Below are 27,990 nucleotides of genomic sequence, written 5' to 3' on the forward strand. Positions count from 1 at the left end.
GGCGGGCAGCGCGTGGCCGGCAGGGGGCGATGTAGTCGGCACGCCCCTCGCCGGCGCGCTGCGCGGTGACGTCACTCGACTGCCCCTGTGCCTGCGCTGAGGAGACCCCGCAGTGAGCTGCCAACGCCCGGCGGAGCGTCCGAGGTGAGAGTGGGGCGGAGACGGGACGGGGACCCCTCGCCCGACCACCGGGACCACCGACTGGCCCCGATCCTCGCCCGGCACCCACCGAAAGACCCCCGGCCTTCACCTTGGTCGGAGCGTCCGCTGTGCGGGAGCCGCCCTGCCGGGCCCGCTGTGTGTGCGGGGCCTCCCCGGCAGCCGGCTGCCGGGGGGAAGGGCGGCCTCTTCTCGGAAGGGTCTCGGTGGCTGCTGGCGGGCGCTTCCTTTGCGGGGCCGGGTCTGTTGAGACGGTGGGGGTGGCTGCCGCCTCTCCTCTCCACCCTTCCCCCCCTTCCCGGCAGCGGGCGGCCTCGACCCTCGGAGAGGCGCAGGAAGCGTTCCCGCGGCCATGGCGAGGCCCGGCTGCACTCCCTGGGCCCTGCCTCTACCAGCCCCGCCCTGGTCCCGTTCCGGCCTCAGCCGCGGCCCTCCGCGCTCGGTGTAGCCCGGCTGCGCCCGGGGCTGTGGGAGAAGCCCCGAGGGGCTGCGGGCTGGGCTGGGTGTGCCGTGCCACAGGAGCCCTGAGCGGCAGGGGGTGCGGGCATGGCGAGGGGTTGAGCTCCAGCTATGTGCCCTGCATAGACAGCGCTCGGTCAAGGAGTCGCAGGCTCTTCTGGGCATCTGCCTCACGAGCTGCAAGGCTGTGGATTACCTAGAGCCGTCCCACAGCTCTCGTTATAGCGTGATGCCACCGGCTGCAGCTGGGGCAAGAGCTAGCGCTGCTTCGAGGGTTGACATATTGACATGTGTTTCTCATTCTCCTTTGAAGTCTCATAAAAATGTATATACTGCAGCAGCGTAACACCTGTCTGTGTTTTAAAGGTCTGTTTTAGTGATCTGGACTTCAGTTTTGTACTTATAAATAGGCAGAACTTGCAGCTGGTGACAGCAGTAGGAGGCAGTCGGAGAGCCAGGTAGCTGTGAACATAACAGCCAGCACTGGAAACCTCTGCTTAACAAAGAATGGTCAGGATTCCCGGTGTCCTCTCTGTGTGGATGGATGCTGTGGCCAGAGCAGCTGGAGCTCCCCGCCTGACAGCAGCATGAGGAAGACAGGCTCTGGCGAGGAGGCCATGTTAGATGGCAACTGGGTGATCAGAAGTGGCTCGGTCTGGCCATCTCTGATTGTCTTTGTCTCATGTTCATATGTGCTTCTCTCCGAGGGAAGGAGGTGTTGGTTGTCTCTGTTCAAAGTGTTGAGTTGCAGTACTTCAAACATCTTTTTCTTTTTTCTGAAGGGGCATTTAAAACCTGGCTCAAGCTCTTTGTGTTGTGATTGGGATAACTCAGTAAAGCATTACAGCTTCTCTTTTTCGGTAAGCAAATTATATTCAGCTGGCTGTATGTGGGGAAGCTGTTGTTCTGCTTTGTAAACTCTTGTTGATTAGGGTTCTGAGGAAGATATTATAGGCAAGTGTATATTTGAGTCAGGTCTTAGACGTGCACATAAGGTTTGAATCAGTGTATTGCTGACTGTAAAAGTGGCTTGGTGTTTAAACTGTTCACGTTTATGCTTCAGTAGCAAAGAGAAGAAGGAATTTTAAGTGTTGGCAAGGAGTAAAAAATTACTGTGGTGCAAGATAAAACATGTTTTCACTTTGGTAGTATATCCTAGGCAGAAGTTTTAATCACTAGGTTTGCATACTTTGAACTTGGTTATTCATGACCTGCAACTGATGCTCTGAATTCATCAAGTGCCTTGCTTTAGGGCTGTTTGTTTACCTGAAACTGATGGCCAGGGCTGGGGAGTTAATGATGTTTTTACTGTTTAAATAGAAAAGCTCTGTAAGCTCTAGAGTGCGAGGTACCTGAAATGGAAACTGTAGTTTCACTAAAAAACCAACAGTAAACAGAAATGGAGCCCTGTGAAACTCCCAGGGATTTCTCTTACATGTGTGCAGTGGGCTTTCCTTGCTGTAAAAGCATCTGTGAGGCTGATGGAAAGTGCAGCGTGAAGCTGGCCACTAGTCTTGATGTAAAGGTTCCTTTTGGTTAAAATGCAGCTCTAGTACTAAAATAAATTTCCAAGTCTTATGAGCATACATAGCTGGACCTTTTAATTAAAACCTTTTCAGCAGCTCTGATGTTACCATGGTGGATTGGTGTAGCTCTGCTGCTAGCTCTGGAAGACTTGGACATTAAACGAACATGCAGCACTGCAGCTGAGGTGTGCGTAATCTGCCTGATGCTCATGTGAGTGCTCACAGCTTTTAAAAGTTGACTGTGGGCTTGTGTGTTTTATCCTCCTAATTTCTCTGCCTGCCTTTTGTGGTCAGCTGAGCTTTCCTGCCGTCCCTTGTCTCCATCATGAATTTATGATATGAGTTTCTAGAGCAGGAGACAGGAGGAATTGTAGGGGGGTGTAGTTATCCTCGCCTTTGAGGAAAAGATTCTTTCCTGAGGAAAGAATGACATCTTTTTTGTTCTAGAAGATGAAGGTGCTGTCAAATTAAATGGAAGTGAAATTGTTTTCTGGTGCTTCAGGTAGCAAGAAGCTCTCTTTAACCATATAGTCTTCTTCCTTGGCTCCTTTCACTCTCTTACGTTAAATGTAGGTGGAAGCACCCTATTTTCAGTAGTTAATATATGACAAATGAAACAACTTACTGGCCAGATAAGCTTTTATCTAAAGTTTTAAAAGAAATTTAAAGTACCTTTACATTTCTGCAGCCTGTCAGCATTTAATCAGCTGGCTTCCTCCAAGCCCTTCACTTTGCACTTTATAATGGTTTTACACTATACAAGCTAAGGGTATATCCATCAGGAAATATTGCCATTAGGATTAGTAGGTAAAGAAAGCCCTTTCTCCAGAGTTTCTGCAAGGGCTGAAGCCTGGCACAAAAGTTCTCCCTCCCTGAGGATGTCTGGGCACCCCAACATAGCGGTCAGCTGCCTCTTGCAGCCTGTGGTGTGTATGTCAATGCCTGAGGTGAGTGACAGGAGTGGCATTAAGGCAGGTAATTCCCAGCTTCTCGTGGGGCATCCTTTTGGTTGTTTTTGAGTGGATGAACTGGATTTGTTTACCTGGCCCTGGGTGTGCAGAAAACGGCAAACAGAGAGAGCAAGAAGCAATGTTTGTGTTGTTGTTGTGTAATTAATCTTTGTAATCTTCCCTTGGAGTTTCAGAGAATGACCTAAAGAGGTATAAAACTTCAAAATACTAATTGGCCTGTTTTCAGTAGAGCAGCTGTTCTTTACTTGAGATGTGTTGATTTTTCTTCTAAACAAGTGATATTTTATAAAGAGAAAACAAAGAATTTGTTTTGCAAAAGCTTTTAAAAGCTGTTTTTCTGTTTTAAGCTCTTGTGCTGCCAATTCAACCCATTACTTTAGAGTGTTGTGGCATTATTCCTACCAGGAGAGTTGGTCCGTACACTATTTTCTTGTCTCATGAAAAATTAGTACAAAGCCTTTTTTAATAAAGTAGCACGGGGGCTTCCTTGGGGCCTTTGTCTGGAGGGGATGTGTAGGTACTGGGTCATTTTTGCCAAGTTGTCCATGCCTATGATCAGATTGTGTGGGATCAGCATGTGTTTTCCAGCATAGACCAAACTCTGGCAGGTGAAGGTTTTCACCAAGCTGAAGTGGTGTTAGAGCAAGCCTTAGGCTGCTGTGGAGTGGGACTGGTAGAGGCCCTGGGGCAGCTGAAGAGGATTGCTGTTGCATGCGGTGCTAGACTTGCATGCTGAGGCTGCCAGAATTGTCTTGCTTTGGACCAAGCTGGTTTGAATTGCTCAGTTCTTCTCAAGTTGAAGGATGCTGTGCTGTGTTTCTGGTCGATGATGAGTGTTCTGTTTGGGGGAACTAATGACAAAAACGCTCCTGCAGCTTTGGATGCAGGTCAGGAAGGCCTCTGCCACTCTGTGAGCTGGATGGCTGCGTGCACCAAAGAGCAGCTGGGGAACAGCTAAATGCAGAGGGGCTTGTGTGGGGCCTGGATCTGACAGCAGCAGTGAGTTTAGTGTGTTTGAGCAGTTACCTTGAGTTCAGTGGTATTTCAGGGTTTAGTGCGTGTGAAGTGTTGCTGAGTCTCCGATGTCCTGGAGTTTCTTCTTCATGAGCCTCTTGTGCATCTGCTGATGGCTGAACAACTGCCAGTTGCCCAGCATGCTCTTGGCCCTGAGGAGAGGGCTGCCAGGGCTCATCTTGGGCCAGGCAAAGTGGGGTGGTTCCATCTGCTCTGGTTCCTTCTGCTGGTTAGGTGAATGAAGGGTAGCTCCCCTGCTGCTGTCCTGGTGTTGGTGAGCCTTCCAGCTACTTTATTTTAACACCAATCCAGGATAGCTCAGTATCCGGGAAAAGTTGCTTTTGCAGTGTTTTTTAACAAAGCTTTATCTCTTTAGTCTTAAAACAGCATGTTGGTACACAGCCTGAGCTATTCCCCCTAAACACAGCATGTCTTCCTGGGAACTTTCTGGTTGTGTGGATGGTGCACCTGGAGCTGTCCTGTTCCCTGAGCATAACAGGAGTGAGCAGGATCTGCTACAGTGGTGTGCAAGGCATGGTGCTTCTCATGGAGGAAAAACATGCCTCAAAACAGAGGAACTTCCGCCAGTGTCTTTTGTAGCACTGTGGAATGTAGTTGGCCACAGGAATGTGGGGAGAACTATAAGGGCCATGTGGGCCTTGGTTTGATGCTGTGTCCAAATAAGAGTGTAGGTGCATCTTTTTTTTTTTTAAATATTAGCAGTATGCAACTAAGCTAGTGAAGATAGGGGTTTTTAAGTCGTAGTAAAATATTGAACAGAATTTTGTTGCATGTAGGAGGAAAACAGCCTTCTGTAGAGTACAAAAGTGAGGAGTAATAAGGTAAGATTAAAGTGCCTTTGACAGAAAAGGATTTAATGTAACCCCACACACTTCCCAGTGCTTTATCTGGGGCAGGTTTTTCCAGTGCTGATGCTACTTCTGACAGTGTAACCTTAACCAGAGTGATAATGGGAAAGTTGTCACTTTTGATTTTTTTCTGTGGACTTGGTGTTCAGATGAAGGTGGTTGGTTGGAGCCTTGAAGTGGGATAGTGGGCAATGCCTGTGGTAAAGCAGGTGTAGGCACAGCCGTACCACAGTGTAACTGGTGTGGCAGCAGAGTCCGCTGAGTCACGCTATCTAGTTGGTCAGCTTTCTGGTTTTGAATTTAGGGCTAAAATGGGATGACATGGTTTTCCCCTTCTTTTTTTGAAGTTGCAAAACTTGGAATGTGTGTTACGGTGCTGCTGGTAGTTTGGGCTCAGGCTATTAAAATTCCCCTGCCCAACTGTCTTCACTTCCTGTCTTGTGTGTGTATGTACCAGATGGTTGTGAGGAGCCTTTAGAAAGATGTGCAAAGTAGCTCTCAAATCTTAGGGAATTAGAAAAAGAAAATTGCGTTAAGTATAGAAAATATCAGTTGATGTCAAACAGTGGGGTCCCTTCCAATTCAGCATATTCTATTTTATGATAGCTCTATGGTGATTGCATGTTGAGAAGAGATCTCTTACTGCTTCTTTGGCAATTCATAGTAACTTGTCCAGAAATGGGAGCTGCAAACCTGCAGAGGTGTTGGGATATGCAGGCTCTGTTGAGTGGCAGATTAAGAGATGCTCGAGGACCTCGGACATGTGCTTTATCTCCTACAGGGATTCCTGTAATGATAGCAAACTTTGTGGGTTTCAGGAACAACAGGAGCCTATGAGGTCAATCAGGCCTGTCATGGTATTGATCCAGCTCTGTTGGCGATGGTGATCCTGTGGCTCTTCCCACTGCTCGCTTTTGTATGCCTACCCACAAGTTTCTCATGCTGACATCCAACACCAGGTTGAGACTGTTGGTGTGAGCAGGCACATGGGATGGAGCCCACCAGTGTGCTCTGCTGCTGTTGGTCTCTTCAACCTCAGATAAAAACCCACCCACTGCAGATCCAGGTCTTTACATGAGTTCTTGTGTTTATCTTGACACAGCTTCTAGTGCAACTGAGCTTTTGTGGCTGTGTCTCGTAATTAGACGTGCTTATAAAGTGAGCAGCAACACTGGTTTTTGGAGATAGAATTTGTACTCTGCAGGGAGAACTGGTAGTATTTAAAGGATTGTGTCTGATCTGTTAGTGACAGGTAATGCCAAAACAATGCTTAAAGCAGGATATCCTTTTCAAGATGCTGAACTGATGGAGTACAGGATTGTGTCTCAAGTCTGTCCCTTGTGCTTTTGCAGGTTTTAACTTGGACTTCATAATTTCCTTTGCTCTAGAGGAGTGCAGCTCCAGTGCTGGTTTGTAGTTCAACAGCCAGTTTAAGCCTCACCTAAGAAACTAAAGACCCAGGCCATAAGCTTGACTTGGAACCTGTGGGAACAAGTGTATTTGTGTATGAAGTTTAAGTGTCTGCAGCAGCCTAAGCTGTGGGCAGGATGGGCAGTTGAGCTTGGGCACCAGGTGGTTTAGAACCTAATGTATTCTTTTACATGTCATTTGCCACCTTACTAGCATAGAAGTGGCAGATGTGTTTAGTTCTGGGGTGAGATCTTCATGAAGAAGATGATTCCTAGCAGGCTGGAAGGTTGGCTTTGGGCTGGAGGATGTGCACAGTGTCTGTAGATGGTTGCTGCACATGTGCAGAGGAGAATTCTGGCCATGGTGATACTGCTCTTAAAAACAGTTTTGCCTTCTGTGCCAGTTTATCCTTCTGGAGTTTAGCTCTTAATCTCTCTTAAAGAGAGTGGCTCCTGTTGGTGTTTTGCATCATAGGTTTGTGACTGTACCAAGAGGTCCAAGGTATTCTTCCTGGTGCGGTTGGCAGCTGAGCCTGTGTGGTGCCTTCATTAGTGGCTTGGGATCTCTGCAGAGAACCGGTGTGTTGTACGCAGTGACCTTTGTCATGTAGTGTTTGTAATACAGGCATACAATACACCCTCCATGTAATTGCTGGTATGTCTCTCTGGTGAGGCAAATCAGGTTGCTGGGATTGTAGTAGCCAAGTACCTCTCCTTGGTTCCCCCTGTAATTGGAGAGACTTGTCACTTTGAAAAGGAAGTGTTTATTTTTAGTAGGGCTAGAAGAGATAGCTGAGGGCAAGGACCTTACAATGGATTGGATTAATTTGGGAAGAAATTACCAAGTACAAATGAATAATTTATTTAGAACTGTGTGGTTTTATAAGATATGAAATGAAAGTACTGTGGAAGGGCAAAAGTAGTTACCAGAGATCATGAGTAAAATCCTGTGAATATTGTTCCTTTCAGTGTGGACTCCTGAGTGCTTTGAGTTGGATGAGTAAACTGTTAACTGTAAAATGACAGTGGGTGGGGAAAAAGAATCTTAGTTTTCAGAAATGGCTGTTTGTTTTCTTGGAATGTGGAGCAGGTGCCCAAACAGGATCCGGAAGCTGTGATGGACTGGTTAAGGTTCAACTTGTAAGCTAATGGTGTATCCCAGAGAGCACCACAAATGGGTTCTTGGTCAGCGGTGCCTTGCAGCAAGCCAAGGGAGCTGGTCCTAGTGATGAAATGACAGCAGTTTCAGTCCTGCCTGAAAGAGGAAGTGGTGGTGCTGCCGAGGCAGGAAGCAAGTTCAGGACTCGCAGACAGATCTGACAGCACAGTTTCCTTTGGCTGGGGGAATGTACACATTTAACCTGAAAACAAACTTCAGTAGCTTAAAAGTTAGAGAAATTTTAACAAGCTTGAAGGCTTGTGGTTTCTCCTTCAGATTGCACGTACAGCAAAAGTGAAGGTGAGATCATGCAGATTCTTAACTCTGGGTGTAGTGGAGAACACTGATTGTGTACAAAACCTCACAAAATTTCACTTAATTCTGCAATTAGCAGTGCACACAGGTACTGGAACAGATTGCAGCTACTCTTAAGTTACAGAGTTTGTGAAAACAAAGTGCTCCCATAGTACCACCACATTCCATATGCTTGCCTTGCCTTTAGAATGGGAAAGTCAGACTTCCACAGGAGATGCAAGTGTGTTTGGGATGGTACGGCTTGTGCTTAGTCAGTGGGAACCTGCCGTAGGTACCATGGATTTCTTCAGCCTTTTGTGATCAGTCAGTGTTTTGGTACTTGAACAGGCCTGTGTGACCAAAGTCCATCACTCCAGAATTTCCTTTGTGCCGGGAGGGATTACCGACCTCCATGATGTCCCACTATTACTTGCATCTCTGTAAACACTTTTGGAATTGATCCTAAATGCAGATCAGCTGTCTTCCACAAAAGTGTAATTGAGCTTCAAAGCAAAATTCTGTAAAATGGGCCTATGAATTTGACAGAGTTTGCATGGCTGTGTAATCCACAGTTTCCAGGATGCCAGATCGCAGTTCTCTAGGACGTTGTTGAGTTCTGTGAAATCCTGCTGTTGTGATTACATGCTAAGCAGGTTAGAACCCAGCAAATACTACAAGTATTGTTAGTTAACATGTACTTTACTGAATTTGCTGAAGTTTTTGGTTACACTGCAGAGAGGCTTGAGAGATTAAATCAGTGCAATGCTCCTTTTTTTTTTTTTTTGTAATTTTTATTTATGTTTTTAAGAAGTCTTTAGAACTCCTTGAACAGAAGTAGGTCATACTGATCTGCATTGCATTCTCAGTCTCTTATCAGCTCTCCTTTCTGGGCTTGGCCAGATGGCTCACAATTACATGGCTCAAAATCCACTCACTGCACTCAGGCTGGGAAGACTTCAGTGCTTTCCAGTCTGTTTCAATTCCCTCAGATATTTAAAACTGCTACGAGTGCTCTCTCTGCTGGGTGTTTTACATACAGACTTCCTTTTATTAGGTGGTGTCTTCAGGGGGGAAACAAGCCCAAAGCCTCTGTAACTTCTTTGTTTCTATCTCCCTTGTTGTTGCACTCTGGGGATGAGTTATTCTCTGGTTAATGTCAAATTGGATTAAATTACTTTTAAACCACAAGTTAATGATGTATGTCTCCTTAAAGCTATTGCTATGGAAGAGTAGGTCCCTGGATAGTGAATCTAAAGCTCCTTAGAAATGAGCTTGTTTTCAGCTGTGATCTGTGGACTTCTAAGAAGTGCAAAACATGAAATAGCTCATCCAGCTAATCTAGAAAGCCTACTAATCCAAGGAAAATAATTTATTCAGCAACTCCACTTTGCCACTGCTAAGACTTTGGAGACCTATGCTGAAGACTCTTAAATGCGTTTAGAACTTACACCATCTTGTTTCAGTATTTAAAGTTATACATCCGTTAAAAAAAAAAGTGGGGAGATGCCTTTACACAAGAGATGTGCTCACATTTGTTTTCTTCCTTTTAATATGTAATCTTGAAGTGTCTAATTGGGGCTGGGGGGAGCGCAATTCATCAACTTGTGTGAGAGCAGTGGTACTTGTTTGTTTCATAGAGAACTTCCAGTGGTCCAGTTCAGTGGTTTTCATGGTAAATGTGGTTAGTTTTGTGCTTTAGAAAGGAGGGGGAAGAAAAAAAAAAGAAAACAGCACTGCCCAGGCTTTTCCAGACCCCTGTTGTGCCATTCAGGTTCTGTTTTAGGCTTCAGAGCAAGGCTTTGGGTTATTTGTTGTATAAGAAAGTTTTGTTCCCACTGCCAGAAAACTGAAAGGGTCAGGTCACCTGCTAGAAAAAGATAGTGCATGCTGCCTCACCCAGTGCAGTGGTGTGTGTGTTTGAGTCGTTGATGTGCACCACGCCAGTGCTTCACTTCAGGAGGGAATTGGAGGTGCAGAGGGAATGAGCAGTGCTGTTGTAGATGCTCTTGGTTTGCAGTGCCGGTGTTCTCTGCGAGAGAAACTGTGTGGATAGGGCTGATAGCTCACTGCCAGAGTTGGAGCTGTGGCAGGAATAATGTGAGCTATGTGCAAGGTGTGTGTGCGCAGCTGGTGCTGTGTCAGCCCCAGTTTCTGACCTGAGCACTTGTCAGAGAACAGCAGCTTCTCTCCCAGTGCCAGTGTTGGGACTTGACTGTGTCCAAGGACAGGAAAGAAAGTGAAGGCTTGCAGCACACTCTGTGACCTGAGATGTTTTCTAGTACTGTGGCTTGCTTGGTGCTCTCTGGAGTAATGAGCTTTACAGAATAATACTAAACCCTTGTTTTTTTCTTTTTGCGAAGGTGTATGTGAGCTTTTCTGGTAATAAACAACATTTGGATTTATAGAGAGTCATGGATTGGTGTGTTGCAGTGAGCACAGGGAATGCTTCAGAGTCGGGATTTTATCTCTGGTGCGCTTTCTGGTCTGAAGCAGATGTGTAACCTGCAAATTACAGGTAAACAAGGAAATGCAAATAATTGGGGAAGCAGGTAGAAGAGGGAGGTAGAACAGGAAGGGAGGATTACAGCATGGAGGAGTTCTGGTCTGCCCAGGGGAGAGCAGGGTGGAAAGCGTGTTCTCTAAAGGGGTGACTGTAAGTGCTGTTATGTGAGAGGGATGGATGTTCCTCCACTTGTGCCAGCCCTGGGATGAGCAGGGACAGCTGGAGCGGGGGTTCCGGGGACTGGCTGGGCAGTGTAACAAATTTGAGTGGAAATTGGAAAAACATATGAGAAGTGGCTGGGAAACCCAGTGTGGAGATTTGTTTTGTGCTTCATTTACTAACTCTGAGAGGAATTCCTGGAGGCAGCAGTTTACCTGTGCTGAACAGTGGCAGAGCTGAATGCTTTCAGCTTTGCCCAAACCAAAAGGCAGGTGGTAGAATTGTCTTGGCTATACTAGTGGGGCATACTGGTTACTGTGGCTGGGGTTAGCTGGAATGCACTTGGGTTGTTTGCTCGGCCTGAGTTTTGGTGTGTTTTCCTTTTGAAAATCTCCTTAATGAGTGGCTCATCCCTTTCCACCTTTGCTTTGAGCATGAGGACTTTCTTAATGTGGGCCTGAGCTGTGCTGTTCCACTGCCCGCTTTCTGTCTGGTTGCTTTTTTTTTTGTTCTGAAATGGGACTTTCTCTGGGATCAGTCAGTGCCGCCAGCATGGCAAGGCTGAACTGTGGAAGCACTTTGCAATATTGAATAATAGTACTTGGATGTAAACAGTTGAACTGGCCTGAACACAGAGGATGTCTTTTGAAACGTAAGTAATTGCTTTGTCCTCCTGAGTAAATACGTGTTTGCTTCAGGCCTGAATTGCAGAGCTTTTTGCTGTAGTAATGAAGGGCCTGTTGATAAATCTGCACAGTGCATCCTGCTGAATGTCCACTGTGAAACTGAGATCTGTATAAATCAATAGGTTCTATTGATATTGAAATTGGGCACCAAGTAGAGGACCGGTGGCAACACCTGATACTTACACACATCGTTCATTGTCTCTGTGTTTGCTGAAAGAAGATTTATAGATGAGGATGGCAGTGTAAGTGGCTTGTGTACCAGGTGCTGGCTCATGGCCTGCTCTGAGAATCTTTGCTGCCATTTCCTAAAACTGCTTGTGATTTTTGTCCGGGTCTTGTGGGAATGGTGGTGACTAGTATTCCCCTACAAGTATTGTTCTTAGGAACTTTGAGGATGTTTATTATGAAGGTAGCTGTCTTTGTTGAAATCTTAGAGCATCCCTGCAGTATCTGAAGAAGAGCTGGGGGTGATATGTTTCTTTTGAGTCCCTAATAATTTCCTTTCCTTGCAGGCATGACAGTGTGATATACAGTATCAAATCATGTTGCTGGCTGTGACTAAAGCCTCAAAAATCTGGATTTGCGCTGTACTTTATTCACATTACTGTAAGAAGTGAAATCCCCAGGAAGTGACCAAATGCACAGTTCAGGAGGGTTTGATTTGGGTTTTTTAATGTAGTTACCCAGACCTGAGAGCCGTGGCAGCATCCTTGCTTGGCTAAGGCTCTGCTGTTCCTGTGGTGGCAAATTTGCTGCTTGCAACAGCCCCTGGTGCCTGTCAGGACTACAAAGACGTTGCAGCAAGTCTCTGTTGCTGTAAATAAAAGTACTTCGGATGTTATGATGCTGACAGTCAGTGAGAGCTTTGCAACTAATTTGCTGGGGTCAGGATTTCACACATCTGTGTGAAGGAATGACCAGAGGCCTGGTACTCCTCTAATTAAAGTAATACACGAATGAAGGATGGCCATGCAACATTGGAGGTAGCCAGCAAGTGTTTGGAGGAGATATTGGTGATACATACTGGTTTAGTTCACATACTAAAGTTTTTGCTGAGACAGTGTTGGAGTAGCTGGGTGCATCTGGATTACTGAAGAGTAATTCCCTTGGGATCTGAATGCCCTGCTGAGCTCTCAGTGCTGTTAACACTTCACAGTGGGGATAGAGGTGTGTGTTAACTAGCAACTTTAACCAGAAGATTGTAAAATGGTGCTTAGGCCTTAAAAAAGGCGGGGAAAGAAGAAACTAATCATATTTATTTCTGTCTGTACACCTTAATTTTTATTCCATAAACTACCTTCAAAGCACTGCCAGAATGTCTCATGGTGAGCTGCTCTCCAGAGGGAGCTCTCGGGGAGGCAGGTGTGTTACTGAGCAGCTCTCAAGACCAGAGCTTACACTTCAAGCTTTCAGTGCATCTGGGGCTAGATGCTTCCATGCATTAAAAACCGAGTCTGGAAAAGCCCAAAGATGTTTTTGCCCACCTCTAGGTAATTAGGCAAAAATTCTTTCGCTTATGAATGTGAGCAGCTTTGTGTGTGTGGTGGAGAGAAAGGATATACCAGCTCATTTAGGAATGTCTTGTTTTCATATCTCAAATGTGCTGTTAGTGGTTTGGGCTTGAGTCAAAGGTGATGTGCATGGCTATCTAGTGAGTATGGGAAACATCTAAATACATGTATTTTTTTTTTTTTTCTTCTAGGTTCTCTTTGGAGTTGATATTCTAGTAGATTTCAGCTATGCAGACGATCAAGTGTGTAGTAGTGGGTGATGGTGCTGTTGGTAAAACCTGTCTCTTAATTTCTTATACAACAAATAAATTCCCGTCGGAATACGTACCAACGGTAAGTGTGAGAATGGCTCATGTTCTTTGGGCATGATGGGGCAGGGTAGCATGAGTTCCCTTTCGAACTAACCTTGATGGCATGCATGCCCTAATATGTGTTCTTGCAGCCTGCTTTCCTCTTGGAGACTGACTAATACAGCATGGAAAAGTAGCAATCAGTCTGATACCCTGCTGCTGCCTTCCATATCACCTGGTAATGGTGGTCAGTTCACCTGCATCTGGTCAGTTCTTGCTGCTTGATTGCTCTGCAGAATCTGTGTTCTCTTTGTGGGTGGATTCTGTGCGTGAGATTAACAGTGTGAGCAACTGCAGACCAGTGGAGAGCAAGCAGTAGGAACACCTGTTGTCCTGGTTGTGCTCTCACTTCCTGCTACACCTTTGAAACACCTTTGTTTCTAGGGAAAGGCATGTTTCATGTTGCTGGAATAGTCAGTGACTACAGTTAACATTTTCTGAGGCTCATTTTTCTTTTGCAACTCCAAAAAGTTCTGGAAAGATCCAGAGATGTAGTGAACTATGGAGGGTGACTGGTCAACTTCAGCTAAGAACGAGGACTGTGTTTGGATGCAGTCACGTTCCTCTGTACTTCCAAATGTATGCCAGTTTATGTGTAGTCCTTGACTATGTTGAAGTAACCTTTTTGAGTTTCACAGGCTCCGTTTTCTGAAATACTGAATCCCTTGATTTATCTAAAGTTTTAGTTGAGAGCAGTTTGGCTGCCTGTGAGACATGTGCACAGTCTTCCTGTTAGAAAAGTGCTTTTCTGCTTAATATTGCATATGCAAGATCATATACTGCCACTGAGGTGCGTCAGTTTTTAGTGAGGTTGCTGCAAGAGACTTTGACAGCTGGATGCACTTTTTAGTAATTTTCTCTGTTGTGGACCTGAAAAGGCCATCTTCTACTAATACACGAGTTGAAGAGTTTACCTTGGTATCCCAAACAAATTTGGGTCTGGAAATGCATCACAGAGAACACCCGCCGGTGAAAGGGTTGGTAATATTCTCTGTGTTACAAAGTAACTCAGAAGACCAGATAGCTCCTCTGAGATGCTGGGTAGCTCTGCCCGATAGCTCTTCTGGAATAGGACTTTACAGAAATGTCCTTTCTTTGTGGGAAAGAAGTTGCAGTAAACATCATCACATCTTTTGGAGGTATTGGCTTTGTATGCTATCAAAATTTTTTCAACTTACCAAATACAAGGTTTGTCCTGTGTAGGACAGACTTCCACAAAATAAAAATGTTTGTCTTTAGCTGTAGATCAGGAGCTAAAGATGAAAGGACTCCCAAACCTCATAGTGTTCAGGGTAAATGCAGTGGCCACAGTTGGGAACTTGTGGATTGTGCTGTAAGCATGGAGACCCGGGATCAGCCTCTCTCATGGGCTCTGTTATGGATTTGTACAGAAGTGGCATTTGAAACTGTTTCACCGTTCCTAAGTTTTTCAGTGGTGTCAAGTATCCTGATGTGATGCTTGTAGGGCTGTCACATCCTGTGCTGAACCTTTGGAAGGCTGCTTGTCCTATTTAAGCTATTGTTTGTAGTCAAGGCAAAATGAAATTGGTCAGTGAGTTCAGCACTGAGTGTTTCTATACTTATCCCTTAAGGGAAGTGATTAAGTTGAAAAATGTTATAATCTTAAAATATGTGTTTTGAAAGCCTTCAAGTTTGTCTGTTGTCCTGCACACAGTAGTAGTGGCTGTAAATCTCTGTTAGCAGGAATGTGGAAAACTTGCTAAAAAGTTAGTTGCCAGTGAAGTGTGTTCAAGGTCCTAAGGCTAAGGTGGTAAGGCTTCTTTATAGTGCCTTTTAAACCTGCCCCATGTTTCTGGCCTGTTACTTAACTGTGAACTTCATGGCTTGAGGAACTTGCTGTTCCGGAGATATCAGAGGCCCATTCCTAAATCTGTGAATGACCTAGAGGCATATTTCAGACTCTGGAAACTGGTGTGTAACCTCTGATATTCCAGCTAATGCTTCTAGTAGTGAATGGACAGAGAAATAGAACCAATACTGCTGTGCTTGTGCAGTGGCCTGGCCACAGTATGGATGGAGAACATACCAGTTCAGACTGATAGATAGTTCTGTTCAGTTGGCTCTGCGTTTTGCAATCTTTTCTCTTTATGGAGGATATTTCCCAGTGGAAGATGGATTTCACAGTGGTGCTGCACATGGTTTGCTACCTGTGTGTTTTTGATCTTGTTGCCATTCTCAAAAATCAAGGCAGTGAGGGGCACGTCTATGGAAAGGCACTGGCAATGTTTGGGTTGTGACAGCTCAAGTGTGGGTCTTCTCCCATGAGAGCTCATGCCAGCTGCTGCCATGGGCTTTCTGGCATTAGCAGGAACTGAAACTTATTTGGGCTCTGGTTTTTAGCCTTTTTGGCACAACTGAGGATGAAATTGTCTGTGACATCTGCTATGAGACTGTAGTTGCCAGGTTTGTGTGAAGACCAGCCTCGTAACCCTGGCCTCCTTAGGGCTCTACCCCAAACATTTCAGTAGTAGCTGTACCTTAACAAAAATATTGAAATTAAAAAATCCCATTTTGCGATAGGGAGCTTTAAAAATAAAAAAAGATGAAAAAGAAGACATGCTAATTGCCTTAAAAGGGCAGCTACAGGTGGTAGTGAGCAAAAACGGGGGGATATCATTGGGGGATTGAGCTGCTGACCATCTTCTGACATCTGGAAGAGCAAATGCTCTGACCTTCATCATTCTGGTTCCTTGTTCTGTTCCTAGGAACAGAGGAGTCCTCATCCTGATCTGTCTTTTGGGGTCTTGAAGCAGTACAGGCGTGTTGAATGTGCCCTGTGAAATACTTTCCACCCTCCCTCAGCCTCAAGGTGTTACTTGGAGCTGGATAGTTGCGTGTTCAGTTAAGGCAAACCCAGTGCAGCATGTGATGGATTGGGCTGCAGGTAATGGGGACGAGTGGTGAGGTCTCTTGCAGTGCTTTAAAATCTTGAGTGTACTAATTCAAAATAGTGTGAGAAGTGGATTTCTGCTTCTGGATGATGCTGTGGGGATATGCAGTGTGCAGTGGCCGTAGTTGCTTTCTCAGTCATTGTGAGTAGTGAAAAGTTGAAAAAATTAGGGTAGTGTCAGTGTCTTTAACCAGGGCAGTCAGGTGGGAAGGAGATATCTGAACTCTGGGAAGTACAGCTTTGAAGTGCAGTCTCAGTGCTCTTACCTCAAATTTTGGTGGTTTTTTTCCCAATGACCTAAGCTCTTGCTATATTAACAAGAGGTGCATGGGACTGCTTATTTTCCACATCCCTCCCTGCTTGCTTCCATGAAAAGCCTTTGAGGTGGCTGCTGGCCTCTTTCCTGTTGGGATTTACTTCAGCTGTGAGAACTGCTCAGGCTGCAGTTCTGTGAGGAAGCAGAACTTCCCCGTTATCATTTGGAGATCCCGACTGGCCCCAAGTGACCATGCAGCAACTTGCAGGGACAGGTGGTGGGTTTTGGTTTTTTTGCAGTGGGAAGGATCTTTTGCCAAAGGTAGTTTCTGCAATACTGTCTTTTGTGGTTCTGAAGATAACATGGTAATTGGAATGAAGGATGCTGACCTCAGACATAGCACTGCTGAGTGGCTGGGTGTTGGAGGTGAGCTTTTGCGTAGGCCCTTGTGCTCAGTTGTGCTCTAAACCAGTTAGTGGGTGAAACGGTGGGTAGTGCTGGCTTTGATCTGTGCAGTGGGTCTGTCCTGGAGGGCAGTACTGTTGTGCCAGGTGATGTTGCAGAGGCAATAGTATTTGATATCTGGAGTCAGACTCTCCATTTAGATTGAATTTGACACAGGCTGATTTTTATCAAATGCTGCTTCCTTCAAAGATGGAGGATAAATCCCTTTTGAAAAGATGGACTCTGTAATAGAGCTCCCTAGATATTTAGAAATACGGACTTCAGAGGATTTGGGTACTGTGAGATGCAGCCCCATCACTGTGTGCCCGAAGGGCGGGGCTGACATTACCCGTTCTGTCCTTGTGGAGATGTGTTTATTCTGTCACACTAAGGTTTGGAATTTCTGTGGCAGCGTGGGAAACCTCCTTGCAGTAACAGGCAAACACTGTTGTAGGTGTTTTGCTCAGTGGTTTTTACCATGTGTTATTCAGTGGTGTACATCATACGCCTTTGCTTTAGTATGTCATGGAAACAGCTGGAGTATCCCTATTCCATATGGAATTGTTCTGTTAATGGTATTAGTGGTAATAGCAGTGTAAGCTTGATGGTTCTGTTTTCCTGTAGAGGTGTCTCTTGTTCAAATCAGAGGTGCTCTGGCAAGATGGGTAAGCTGATGGTTTGAGAGATGGCCTATTCATGTCCCCTCTAAATGTGTGTCTCTTTTCTTGACAGGTTTTTGATAACTATGCTGTAACAGTGATGATTGGAGGAGAGCCTTACACCCTTGGCCTCTTCGATACTGCAGGTGAGAAACCAAGTGCTTACGTCGTTGTACCTGACCAAGATTTACCTGAGGTGATGTTGAACATGGAGACATACAGTTGGGGGTTTTTTGGTGATATTTTTTTTTTTTTTAATGGAAGGGGAAAATCTCTCTTGATTCTGTCAAGACAGAATGACTGATATTGGAATGTCTTAAATGTGTGTATGTCTCTGCATCCTTAATGTGGATGAAGTCACAGTGTGGATTTCATAAGCCCTCTCAGTGCGTGCTTTTAAAAATTAAAAATCTGCTGGCCTCTTGTTTAAGCTGCTTCTCAGTTTCAGGCTGGAGAAATGTGCAGTGATTAAACAGCTAAACATTGCTTTGCATGTGTGAACAGTTACCAAGAAAGGGTAGAAACTGGTTCAGCTGCTGGATACCCCGTCTCTACTGCATAATAATACTGAAGTGATGTGGCAGCAACTGGTATTGTAAACTCTTCTTCAAAAGAGCCCTTCTAGAGAGCTTAGTTCATAAGCTTTCATCTAAAATTGTCCTGATATAATTTAATCTGTTTCCAGCTGTATTCTTACACGCATCATTAGCGTCTAATTTAATTAATGAAACAATCTTAGGTTTCCAGTTAAACCCTATAGCTGTTGAAGAAACTTTCCTGTTTGCCCATCCAGGAGCCATTCTGACAGTCACACTTCACCACCTGAGCTGGGACTGAAGTCTGTTTGTAGTAGCAGCTCCAGTGACCTAGTGGGGCCTCGCTTGACGCTCAACGTGCACCACACTTTGCAGTCAGACAAGGTTTCCTTACTGCCTTGGTCCCAGGTTTCCCATAGATGTCTCAGATGTCTAGATCCTTAAAATTTAGTTGTGGTGCAAAACCAAAATAACAGCTTGAGCTAGCGCCTCTGGGAGGGGACCCTGAACAAAGCAAACTGTGGGCTTTTGTGTCCCTCACAGCATGTGTTTGAAAGTCTGGGGGCTTCCAGCTGAATCCTTGGCTCCTGCTGTATCTCTGAACGTCCATCAGCTGGTGGTGCCACAGGTCCCTGGGCCCTTTTTTGTGCAGAGGGTCAGTGCCTGCTCACCCGGGGCTCCCGGACACCCAGAGCTCAACCTGCAGCTGGCACTGCAGCTGTACCCTGAGCTGTCTGTACTGAATGTATTCTTCAGCATGGCTTCACTTTAGCTCTTCATGTTCTCCTCCCAAATGGGATTTGTGTTCCCATTATTGTAAGCTTCCTAGTTCATGGATAAGGAGTTAGGTGGAGAAGAGAGACTCCTTCCTGACACGTTGTGTGGTGTGCTCTAGGGACTTGGTGGTCCTACAGCAGTTGTAGCATTGCATGGTCCCTGTGTGGGTGAAAGTTGTGTTGGGTCCTTCTCTGCCTGTTTTCATGATGAGGGTTCAGACCTCTGAGAAGTGGTGTGTGCGTAGTTACGCACATTCATGTACTATCAACATGAGCAGTGATCCAGCCTGTAATTCTGAGCAGTTACCAAATGACCTGAGTGCATGTAGGTGACTCTCTGCACTTGTGAATGTAAAGGCTTTCTTTCCAGAGCTGGACTTCTGAGGGGAAAGTATTTGTTCTTAATGGTTGCCTGCTTTTTGCTAAATAGCAGCCAATACAGGTGACAAAATTTGGCAATGAATGAAATCCCTATTTTTAGTTCTCAGGTTAAAACCCAAGTCTGTGTTTTGAGCTTGTACTTGGAAGACAGACTTTTTGGAATATTCTGTTAATTGCCACAGGATATTTTAGATTTAGATTAGATTAGGAAGAAATTGTTCCCTGTGGGGGTGGTGAGGCCCTGGCACAGGTTGCCCAGAAAAGCTGTGGCTGCCTCATCCCTGGAAGTGTCCGAAGCCAGGTTGGACGGGGCTTGGAGCAACCTGGGATAGTGGAAGGTGTCCCTGCCCATGGCCAGGGGTGGAATGAGATGAGCTTCAAGGTTCTTTCCACCCCAAACCATTCTGAGACTATCATTCTGGTCAGTGCTTACTCCTCTGTGTCCAGCCAAGCACAGTAGCTGAAGTAGGCTGTCTAGATTTCTGTTTTCAAACTGTAGGTCTTTTCTGTTGAGGTGTCCCAGGTGTTGTGTCGGCTCCTTCAAGATTCTTTGAGGTCTTTGTCTTGTATGATGAATGAGACAGCATTAGTTGGAATCTGAGACATTTTAACCGAGTGCTTCGGATTTGGTTGTCAGTGTATGCAGCAGCTTCAGTCCCAAATTTACTTTCTAAAAGCAGTACTGCTGAATTGGGCAGGAGGAGGTTTAAGAATGAGTTTAGACAGAGTCAGGCTGGTGGATCAGTGCTAATGGTGCCTTACAGAGACTGCTTGTCCACAGGGACTCAAAGGGAAGAGGCTGGCTTCTTCCAAAACACAGCCCATGCTGGGACTTTAGTGATGTTTTTGGAGAATACTGCTGAGTGGCCTGGTCAGTTGTGTACCAGCAACATTCTCCTCTTCTTGCCTGGAGACACTTCACTGACTGCTCACAGAATAAGTCAGAACATTCTTGTGAACAAAACTATTTTTTTTCTCCCCTTCAAAGAGCAAGGTTTTTTTTGCAGGGTAAGGAAATTTGATGGCATAATACCTGTAATGAATGGACTAGGTGCAGAGGACCTCCTCTATAACTGGATCCATGTTCTGCAACCTCCCTTTATAATTGAGGAGGGTGTTAAGCAATCTGAGGGTGTTTGATCTCAAAATGTATTGGAGGCTTCCCAGCTTTCCTGTGACTTTCAGCAGCTCGCTGTTACATAGCAACTGAATGAATTCTGGATTTGAAACCTAGATTTTTGAAATGTTTGAGTTCACCATTCTTAAGCTTGGCTCTTTGCTTAAGAGTTAGGATTAATCACAGCAATGTTACCGTGATGAAATGTGCATTCTGGCTCCCTATAAAGGGCAGGATTTTGTTGTCTGGGTCTAATACAGTGTTAATTTCCTCCTCTCTAGGTCAGGAAGACTATGATAGATTACGACCTCTCAGCTATCCACAGACAGATGTATTTCTGGTCTGTTTTTCAGTGGTCTCTCCTTCTTCATTTGAAAATGTGAAAGAAAAGGTTGGTTGAACTCTGCCTGAAAAGGGAGCTGCTGAAGTATGTCAGGAGTTATCTTAGGTGGTTAGTAACAAATGCTGTGTCTTGTCTGTCTTTAGTGGGTACCTGAAATTACTCACCACTGTCCAAAGACCCCTTTTCTGCTTGTTGGGACCCAGATTGATTTAAGAGATGATCCCTCAACAATTGAGAAACTTGCCAAGAACAAGCAGAAGCCCATAACTCCAGAGACTGCTGAAAAGCTGGCCCGGGACCTGAAGGCTGTAAAATATGTGGAATGCTCTGCGCTTACGCAGGTGAGGGTTGGTCTTTGACCATTTTTGCTTGCTTATACTCCATACTTTTTTCAGTTCCAGGGAAAAACAGCTCAATGTGGATGTGAAAGGGTGTAAACTCTGTTTCTGCTATTTACACTGTAGCTTTCTCTTTGTTGTGTTGTTCTAAGGCACAGGGAATTGGCAGTGGTACAAGGAAAATCAGCCTGTGTGGCTTAAGCTTAGTGTTGAGGGGTGATGGAGGAGGATGTGCTTACTGTGTTTGCGTCTGTGCTGGAGAAAAATAACTGTTGAAAACTCATTGAAAAATGAAAAAGGTACATTACAGACAATAATTGGGTTGGGATACAGAGTGCACCTCACTGCTGAAGCGAGCAGGCGAAGGAAAAAAAAAGCCTCTCGTAAAAGTTAATGCTGTTACTTGTAAGACCGGAAACCTTCGTAGTAGAGAGCTGCCTTCTCTTCCTGTGCAGCTGGTGGTGAGCTTGTTTCCTGTGTCCTTCCTTCAGATGGAAGTTCTGTTGAAACAGAAAATAACAGTTAAATAGTTCTTAAGACAGTTCTCACATCATGTTTATAACTTGTGAATGTGAGTGTAGAGCCAGCTAAAGTAGCTGATTTGAGGGCAAGAAATGCAATTATCTTTTCCCTTTCAGTTAGGAATACTGGAGTGGGAGCCATTTTCTGGCTAGCTGGTCTGTTGCCTTGGCTTTGGATGCTCTGGGAACTTAATCCTACTCTTGCAGAGTTCCTACTCTTGCAGAATTGACTACAACTCTTTAAACAACTTCCTTAATGCTGGTCTGTAAAGAATTTGTTCTTCCTGATGTGCATGAACCAGGGGTGCACAGTATCAAGCCCCTCACTCTTTCCAGTTATGTTGTGCATTCATCTCCTTGAGCACAAAACTTTATTGCCAAACTTCCCAAAGCCTGAAGTTCTACTTATCTTGCCCCTTTTGCCCAGATTGCATGTTGACCATTTAAAATCCATTCAGTTTAAAATTCTGAGGCTCTTTTTGTAACAAAGATTCGCCTGGGTGTTTCCTGTGAAGGAAGTGGCTTTGCTGGAGTTGTGCAGGATGCTGGCACTGGAGGTGGTGTGGTGAGGCATGCTGCTGTTCATCCTGGGAATCCCTGATGAAAAGGTGGTCTTGGCCGTGCTTCCTAACTGCCCACAGGCAAGCTGAGGGTTATTTATGCTTGGGCTGTAATTTTCTTGGATCTGCTCAGCCCCAAAATACCTTTTTAGATGGTGTCTGGCACAGCCTGAATGCTGCTGCTAGCTAGGCTGTAGAACCTGCTAGCTGGGTAAGTACCTGCAAGGGCCTTTGTCTTGTATTGCTCACTGAGACCTTTCCTCTGTAGCTTTGGACTTGCCTTGTATAGTCTGCTCAAATTGCATGGAATCACTTAGAATTACCAGAGCAAGAGTTGATATAACAAAAAAGTGGCAGTGTTTATCCATTCTTTCTATTTCCAGATAGACTAATCTGTATCTGTTGCAGTGAACGACTTTATGCACTTGGAAGCTCAGCCTGATTTTTTTCCAGAGCATTAGTGCTTGTATACCCACTGATAATTTTAGGAGTCAGGAGTGACCTGGGAGGAAGGTTCAGAAGCCTTCTCACTTGGATGACTAGTCGGTTTGCATCTGCTCCATTCTTCTCCCTTCATTTGTTGTTGACTCACAAAACACTTTTTTCCTGGGTCTGTCATCAGTAGCTGGTGAACAGCAGCGTAGCTGAACTGCGAAGGGTTGTTTGGAGCTCTTGCAGTGATCTCACTGGCAGCTTGCTGAACACAGAAGCCGGCTGCTTCCCTGGCCGGGAGGGTTGTTTTCCTACCTGCAAGGCAGTGCTATAGGAGCTGATTTCAGCTGAAGTGAGACTCAGCTGGGTATTCAGTCTCTCTTTGCCTTGGATGCTGTCTGTGCAGTTCACCTCAGCAGTCCAGGCTGTTTTTTTTCTTCCCAACTAATTTACAAATGACTTTGGCAACCCACTAGCAAATAGTCGTAGAATCATGGAGCTGGCATTATTTGTTTTTGTACTGTGTGAGTCATGAGAGGCTGAATTTCTGAGTTTTTTTCTGTAAAGACAGAGTATCTTCTCCCCCAGTTTGGATGAATGCTCTATTGGAGAGCCAGTTCTATCCCCTTTTCCTCAGGTTGTGGAATCCCTTTTTGTGATGAAGGCATTTTCAGTGTCCATCTCCAACCTTTCTCTACAAAACAGGGCCCAGTGTCACTGTGACAAGTAGGTCAGGCTTTGCTGTTAGGAAAGGGTGACTGACAGATTGCGACTACAGTGTTTGTTACTTCTGTTACTCTTGGGTGCAAGTGTATGAGTGGACTTTCTGAAGCCCAATCCTAGTACCTAATACCAGAGAGAGTGCTGAATTTGGTTTCTTTTCCCTCCTGATGGTAGGTTGACAGTTTTGACACAGATTTATAAAGTGCCTTAAGTTGTCCATAAACAGAGGGAGTAAAGGAAGCCTGATCTCAGCCTGTTCCCTGTGAAACACAAAAGTCGTGATTTTAACAGGCCTGTGTGCCTGTGGTATTGAACACAGCTCCTTTCCCTCATGTTGTTACTCTTGGTCATCCAGGCTATTAATCCTGGTCCATTTTCGCAATAATTTTGTCCCAGTCGTTTTTTTTTTTATCCTCTTCCCTTTTTGGCTAGGTCCTTCAAACCAAATCCCACATTCTGCACTCCTGACCAAATTTCTCCTTGGCAATAGGAAAATAAAAGAGGAGTCTCTGAATAGGAGGATTTAAGTAAAATTGGTTTTTTGACTCTTGTCCTGCCGGGGTTCTTCATCTGTCTAACAGTGCATAATTGATTTTATGCCACAGCATTATTCTCACAGAGAAGGGAAATCTAATTAGTACTTAGACTTCAGAGGCATTATTTATCTGAAGTTTTTTAGCTCTTTTGTGAGCCTGAGTTGCAACTCATTTAAAGAAAAAGAAAAACTGCTGGGGAGGGTGTACAGAATGTGCAGAATGTACATTGTCGTTTCCTTAAATACTGTTCTTTCAAGTATAATCTTGCATGTGATGGCCTTAAATGCTTCCAGATGGCACTGCGTTAGAGGTCTCCTATGTATGTGCTTCGGCAAACAAGATTAAAGACCTTCTAAAAGGGATATATCCAGTATAACCTGTAAGGGAGAAACCAGTTACATTTGAGTGATCTTAAAAGAAGAAGTCTAAATTTTGCACAGACTGCAGTTGTTTACAGGATGTAATTGAAGCTTTTCTGTTTGCCTTTAGCTGTCATAAACAGTTCTCCTGAGTTTTTGAAGGGTGCACTCATGACAGTAGATTTAGGCGAGTCCAGTTAGCCTAAACTGAGCCAGGTTTCACTTCCAGTGTGGTGTGTAACTTGGCAGAGTTGGGTGGGAGTGGTAACACCCTGCACTGTTCCTGTTGTGCTTACAGCAAATGCAGCGCATACTCCGTGCTCCGGTGTAACCCCTGCAGAGTCCTGCAGCTCTGTGACTGCTTGTCTGGTGTTGGATCCCAGTTGTTCCACTCCTAACGCTGTTCCCATCTTTCTGTGGTTACACTTGCTTTGGAAACTAAACTGAATAACTGAAATGCACCATTTCCATGCTGGCTCCCAGTGTCAGAGTAGCACTGGTAAGATATTGCATCACTTCTAAAGACAGAGAGTTAGTGACTGCCAGTGATGATGGCTTACCAGGGAGGTCCTGCTTCCATCCCAGATTGTGTGTTCCCAGCCATTTGGAGATCTTCAGTTATTCAGGGGCTGAATTCACAAAGCAGAGGAGTTGTTTGGAGCCTTTGCTCTGGACCAGCTGCCACCTGGAGAGTTGGGAGCAGTAGTCTGTGCATCCAAGGTGCTCACTTATCCGTGGGTGATGACAAAAGGTTTAACTGACCTTTTTGGTCCCTGTGGTGGGGCAAGCTGCTGTCTGCTTGATTTATTCCCCTGTAAACTCCCTCAATGTATGTACAGCAGTGGAGTGGAAACCGTCACCCTTTTTCTGCCTGCACCCCCATGTTCTTGCTGTGTTTGTGCCTCTGCCCTTCTGAGTGTTGATTTTGTCTGACTTGGCCTGTCACATGTTCTGTCTGTCTGTCATTGACTTCTGGGTCATCTAAATGAGATTTCCTCTTGGGATCTACTTTGTTTTTTGCAAAGTAAATCTGTTTACTGCCTCTGTGAATTCAGCCTGCTCCTGAATGCTCTTTGTATCTGCTTGTTTTTCTCTAATCCTCTAACCTGGCTGCTGTTTTTTCTCCTCCCCTCTGTCTTGTAGAGAGGTCTGAAGAATGTGTTTGATGAGGCTATCCTAGCTGCCCTCGAGCCTCCGGAAACTCAGCCCAAAAGGAAGTGCTGTATATTCTAAACTTTCTTCTTCCCCTCTTGCTGCTGCTTCCTCTGTCCCACTGCAGTAGAAACCTGGTTAAAAATGAATCAAACCACCTTGATTGAAAGCTGTTGTGCCTGCTTGCCATCTTAGAGCAACCTCTGTATTAGCTCTTGGACTGAAAACAGTACTTGAGATCTTTAGTAAAACATTGTGACTGTGGAACGTGAACTGGACTCGCTTAACTCCCTGCTGCTTGGGTTGCCAGGTGTGGCTAGCTTTATAATTCAGGCTGTTGGGGGAAAGGATTTGGTTACATCATTATTTAAAGAACAATCAAAAAAATAAGAGATGATGTTTGATCTTCCTGAATCCAACTGAAAGAAACAGTGTGAATGTTTTCAATTTCTACTTGTGACTCTTAACTGTATTTGCATGACAAAAGTACCTGAACTGGTGATCTGCAAATGATGCTGTAACGTGAAGGGTTTTCTGGTTCTCCTGTGTGCAGTGAGATGTTTTCTGTTGCTGTTGCTTTGGCTGTCTGTGCTATAGGTGGAGTATCTGTCAGTCTTTGGGGGGAAGGAAATATTGATGTACTTGCTACTGCTTTATGAACTGTTAAAATTCTTGCTTTCACTAACATGGTAGAGCTCTTCATTTCAATAATCAATCCTTAAAACCTGTTACTGTAAGATGTAAAGCTTCTGCTTACTATCGTGCTTCTGATTTTTATTGTTTTAAGGAAAAAACATCAATTGTAGCTTGTCTTTAAATTTTGAAATTAAAAATTGCGGTTGTTTGTATAAATGACTGATGAAGCTTTATTCAAGTTGCACATCCTGGCTCCCATTTAATCCTTAACAGAGTGTATGGTACCCCTCTGTACTCCTCCCAGTTTGACTTCTCTGCTACCATGGCAGCTTCTGGGCTCTGCCTGGCTACTTCTAACCCTGGGGTGTTTGGGGCTGGATGCCCAACCAGAGCATGTACTGGACCAGGTTATCATTGCATGCTTGCCTTGTTTCTCCTCCACTGACACACGGGTGTGTGTTGTCCCAGGTGTGCTCCAGGTTGAGCTCTTCCATCTGAATGCAGCACTTTCTACTTTGCCATTAGCATGTGAAATGTGTGAGTAGCCAGTTAATCATAAAAATTGCTTTAAGGAAATTACTTTGGTGTGTGTGTTTTGCTTCTTGTGAAGTACACTGCTCTGCTCTCAGAGGATAAGTTTTCTTGTTCTGAAAATGAGATGCTGTGCTCGGGAGCTGCTGACAGCAGTGGTATGGAGCCTTGCTGGGCAGGCAGGCTTTGGGGATGGCAAATCTCCATCTGTCTTTAGAGGGGTGTGGCTGCCACTTAGCTTTCTGGGGTTTTGTTTGTATGAAAACTCAAAAATGAGACTGCCCCTTTCTCTCTTTGCCCCTTTTCAGAAAGGCCTAAAGAATGTATTTGACGAAGCGATATTGGCTGCCCTGGAGCCCCCGGAGCCGAAGAAGACTCGCAGGTGTGTGCTGCTATGAACATCCCTCCACGGCCCTTTCTGCAAAGCTGGTGTTTGATGTCATACTAAAAGCAATGTTAAAATCAAACTAAAGATACAAATTTTAAAATTTGTTTTTGCAATAATGACAAATGCCCTGCACTCCCATCTCCCCCACACGATCCCTGTGTGAGATGAGAATGTTAGTGTTTATTCCCCAGTGCCCCCTCAATTCAGTTAAACTAGTTAATTTTGAGTAATTATGTATTATCAGAAAACACTGATCATTACTAGTTTTTTGTTTATTGTTTCTAATTTTTTTTTGTTTAACATCAAGGCATGCTCAATGACTTTTTCTGTAACAGACTAATTTTAGGCTGTTTTACTGAAGCCTTGCCCCTTATGCCAGTGTGGCAAAACTTGGTTCTGGTTTCTAGATCTTGTAGGGCTGTTCTGCAGCCAGCCAGCCAGCAGCCTGGGTATGAGCAGACTTTAGTCAGGAAAATAAAATGTCCCAAGCTGGTGCTCCTCTAAGAAGGATTGTAGAAAACACATCTTCTCTGAAGTTGCCTTGTATCTTTTTCCCCTGGCTTTTTTACTGTGCAGGTCATAAATTTATATCCCATCCTCTAAGTTATGAAGCCTTAGGAATAGGAGAATGATTTTCTCTGGATGCACCATCAGACTTGAAACTAACTTGCCAGTCTCTTCCTTAATCTTTGCCATCATAAGCTTCTGGCTCATGTTGAAGAAATAACTGCGCTTTTGAAAACATGCGTAGCTGGGTCAGTTGGCTTTTAACGAATCTACCTTCTGCCAATCCTTAATTATTAGAGAAACGCTTACAATTACCAGCACATACACTGCTATTGGACACCCTGAAGGGACCTGGGATATGCTGCAATGGGTTTTGGAGCTGGCTCTGATGGTGCATCTCTTGCTGGATGGCTTGGCATCCTTCAGGGAGGGGTGGAAAGATAGGCCTGTGTCAGTTGAAAGGAATTGCAGGGAGGGGCTTCTGGTGTTTGGTGTGGCACCATATTGGGACCAGTTGAGGGAACCCCTTTTTCTGCATTTTGCTCGTGAGTAACCTTGAACCTATAAGAGGGGCTCCAACCCCTGAGGATCATGTGCAGGGTCTCTACATAGACCAACTGCAGTATTGTAAGGATTTTACCAAAAATATATTTGGTTTGCAAATTCAAATTTTTTTAAGACTTAGGGAATCTTCTCCATCTTCCAAAATTTCAATTTCTTGTAGACTCATTAGTGTTGAACCAATGCTTTTTCATGTCTAAGTTCTTTGTATATGCATTCTTTTCAGATGTATTAAACATAAAGTATCTTCACAA

At 44.8% G+C, this 27,990-nt stretch overlaps 1 protein-coding gene across 3 annotated transcripts; it reads left to right on the top strand.

The window, feature by feature from the left end:
• Window positions 1-41: 41 nt before the first annotated feature.
• Window positions 42-27,990, top strand: CDC42 (cell division cycle 42). Of its 3 annotated transcripts, none has more exons than XM_042015897.1 (6): window positions 42-144; window positions 12,911-13,052; window positions 17,413-17,485; window positions 20,431-20,540; window positions 20,636-20,833; window positions 25,105-26,328. In XM_042015897.1, the coding sequence occupies exons 2-6, from the start codon at window positions 12,948-12,950 to the stop codon at window positions 25,192-25,194; spliced, it is 576 nt and encodes a 191-aa protein (XP_041871831.1). In that variant the 5' UTR covers window positions 42-144; window positions 12,911-12,947; the 3' UTR covers window positions 25,195-26,328. The 3 variants fall into 3 exon arrangements, with proteins under 3 accessions (XP_041871831.1, XP_041871830.1, XP_041871832.1); XM_042015896.1 differs by lacking the exon at window positions 25,105-26,328 and adding an exon at window positions 26,589-27,990 and having other exon boundaries at window positions 43-144; XM_042015898.1 differs by lacking the exons at window positions 42-144; window positions 25,105-26,328 and adding exons at window positions 1,395-1,478; window positions 26,589-27,990.

Source organism: Corvus kubaryi, unplaced genomic scaffold, assembly GCF_017639235.1.
Source record: "Corvus kubaryi isolate FWS band 111438036 unplaced genomic scaffold, C.kubaryi_AGA036_p1.0 split3-37344, whole genome shotgun sequence".
In the NCBI taxonomy this organism is placed as follows: domain Eukaryota; kingdom Metazoa; phylum Chordata; class Aves; order Passeriformes; family Corvidae; genus Corvus; species Corvus kubaryi.

Excerpts from the sequence above, each read along its gene's own strand:
- CDC42 (XM_042015897.1), top strand. The coding sequence starts at position 12,948 with ATGCAGACGATCAAGTGTGTAGTAGTGGGTGATGGTGCTGTTGGTAAA. Across the intron at positions 13,053-17,412 it reads CGTCGGAATACGTACCAACG|GTTTTTGATAACTATGCTGT; the intron begins GTAAGTGTGAGA and ends TTTTCTTGACAG. Across the intron at positions 20,541-20,635 it reads TTGAAAATGTGAAAGAAAAG|TGGGTACCTGAAATTACTCA; the intron begins GTTGGTTGAACT and ends GTCTGTCTTTAG.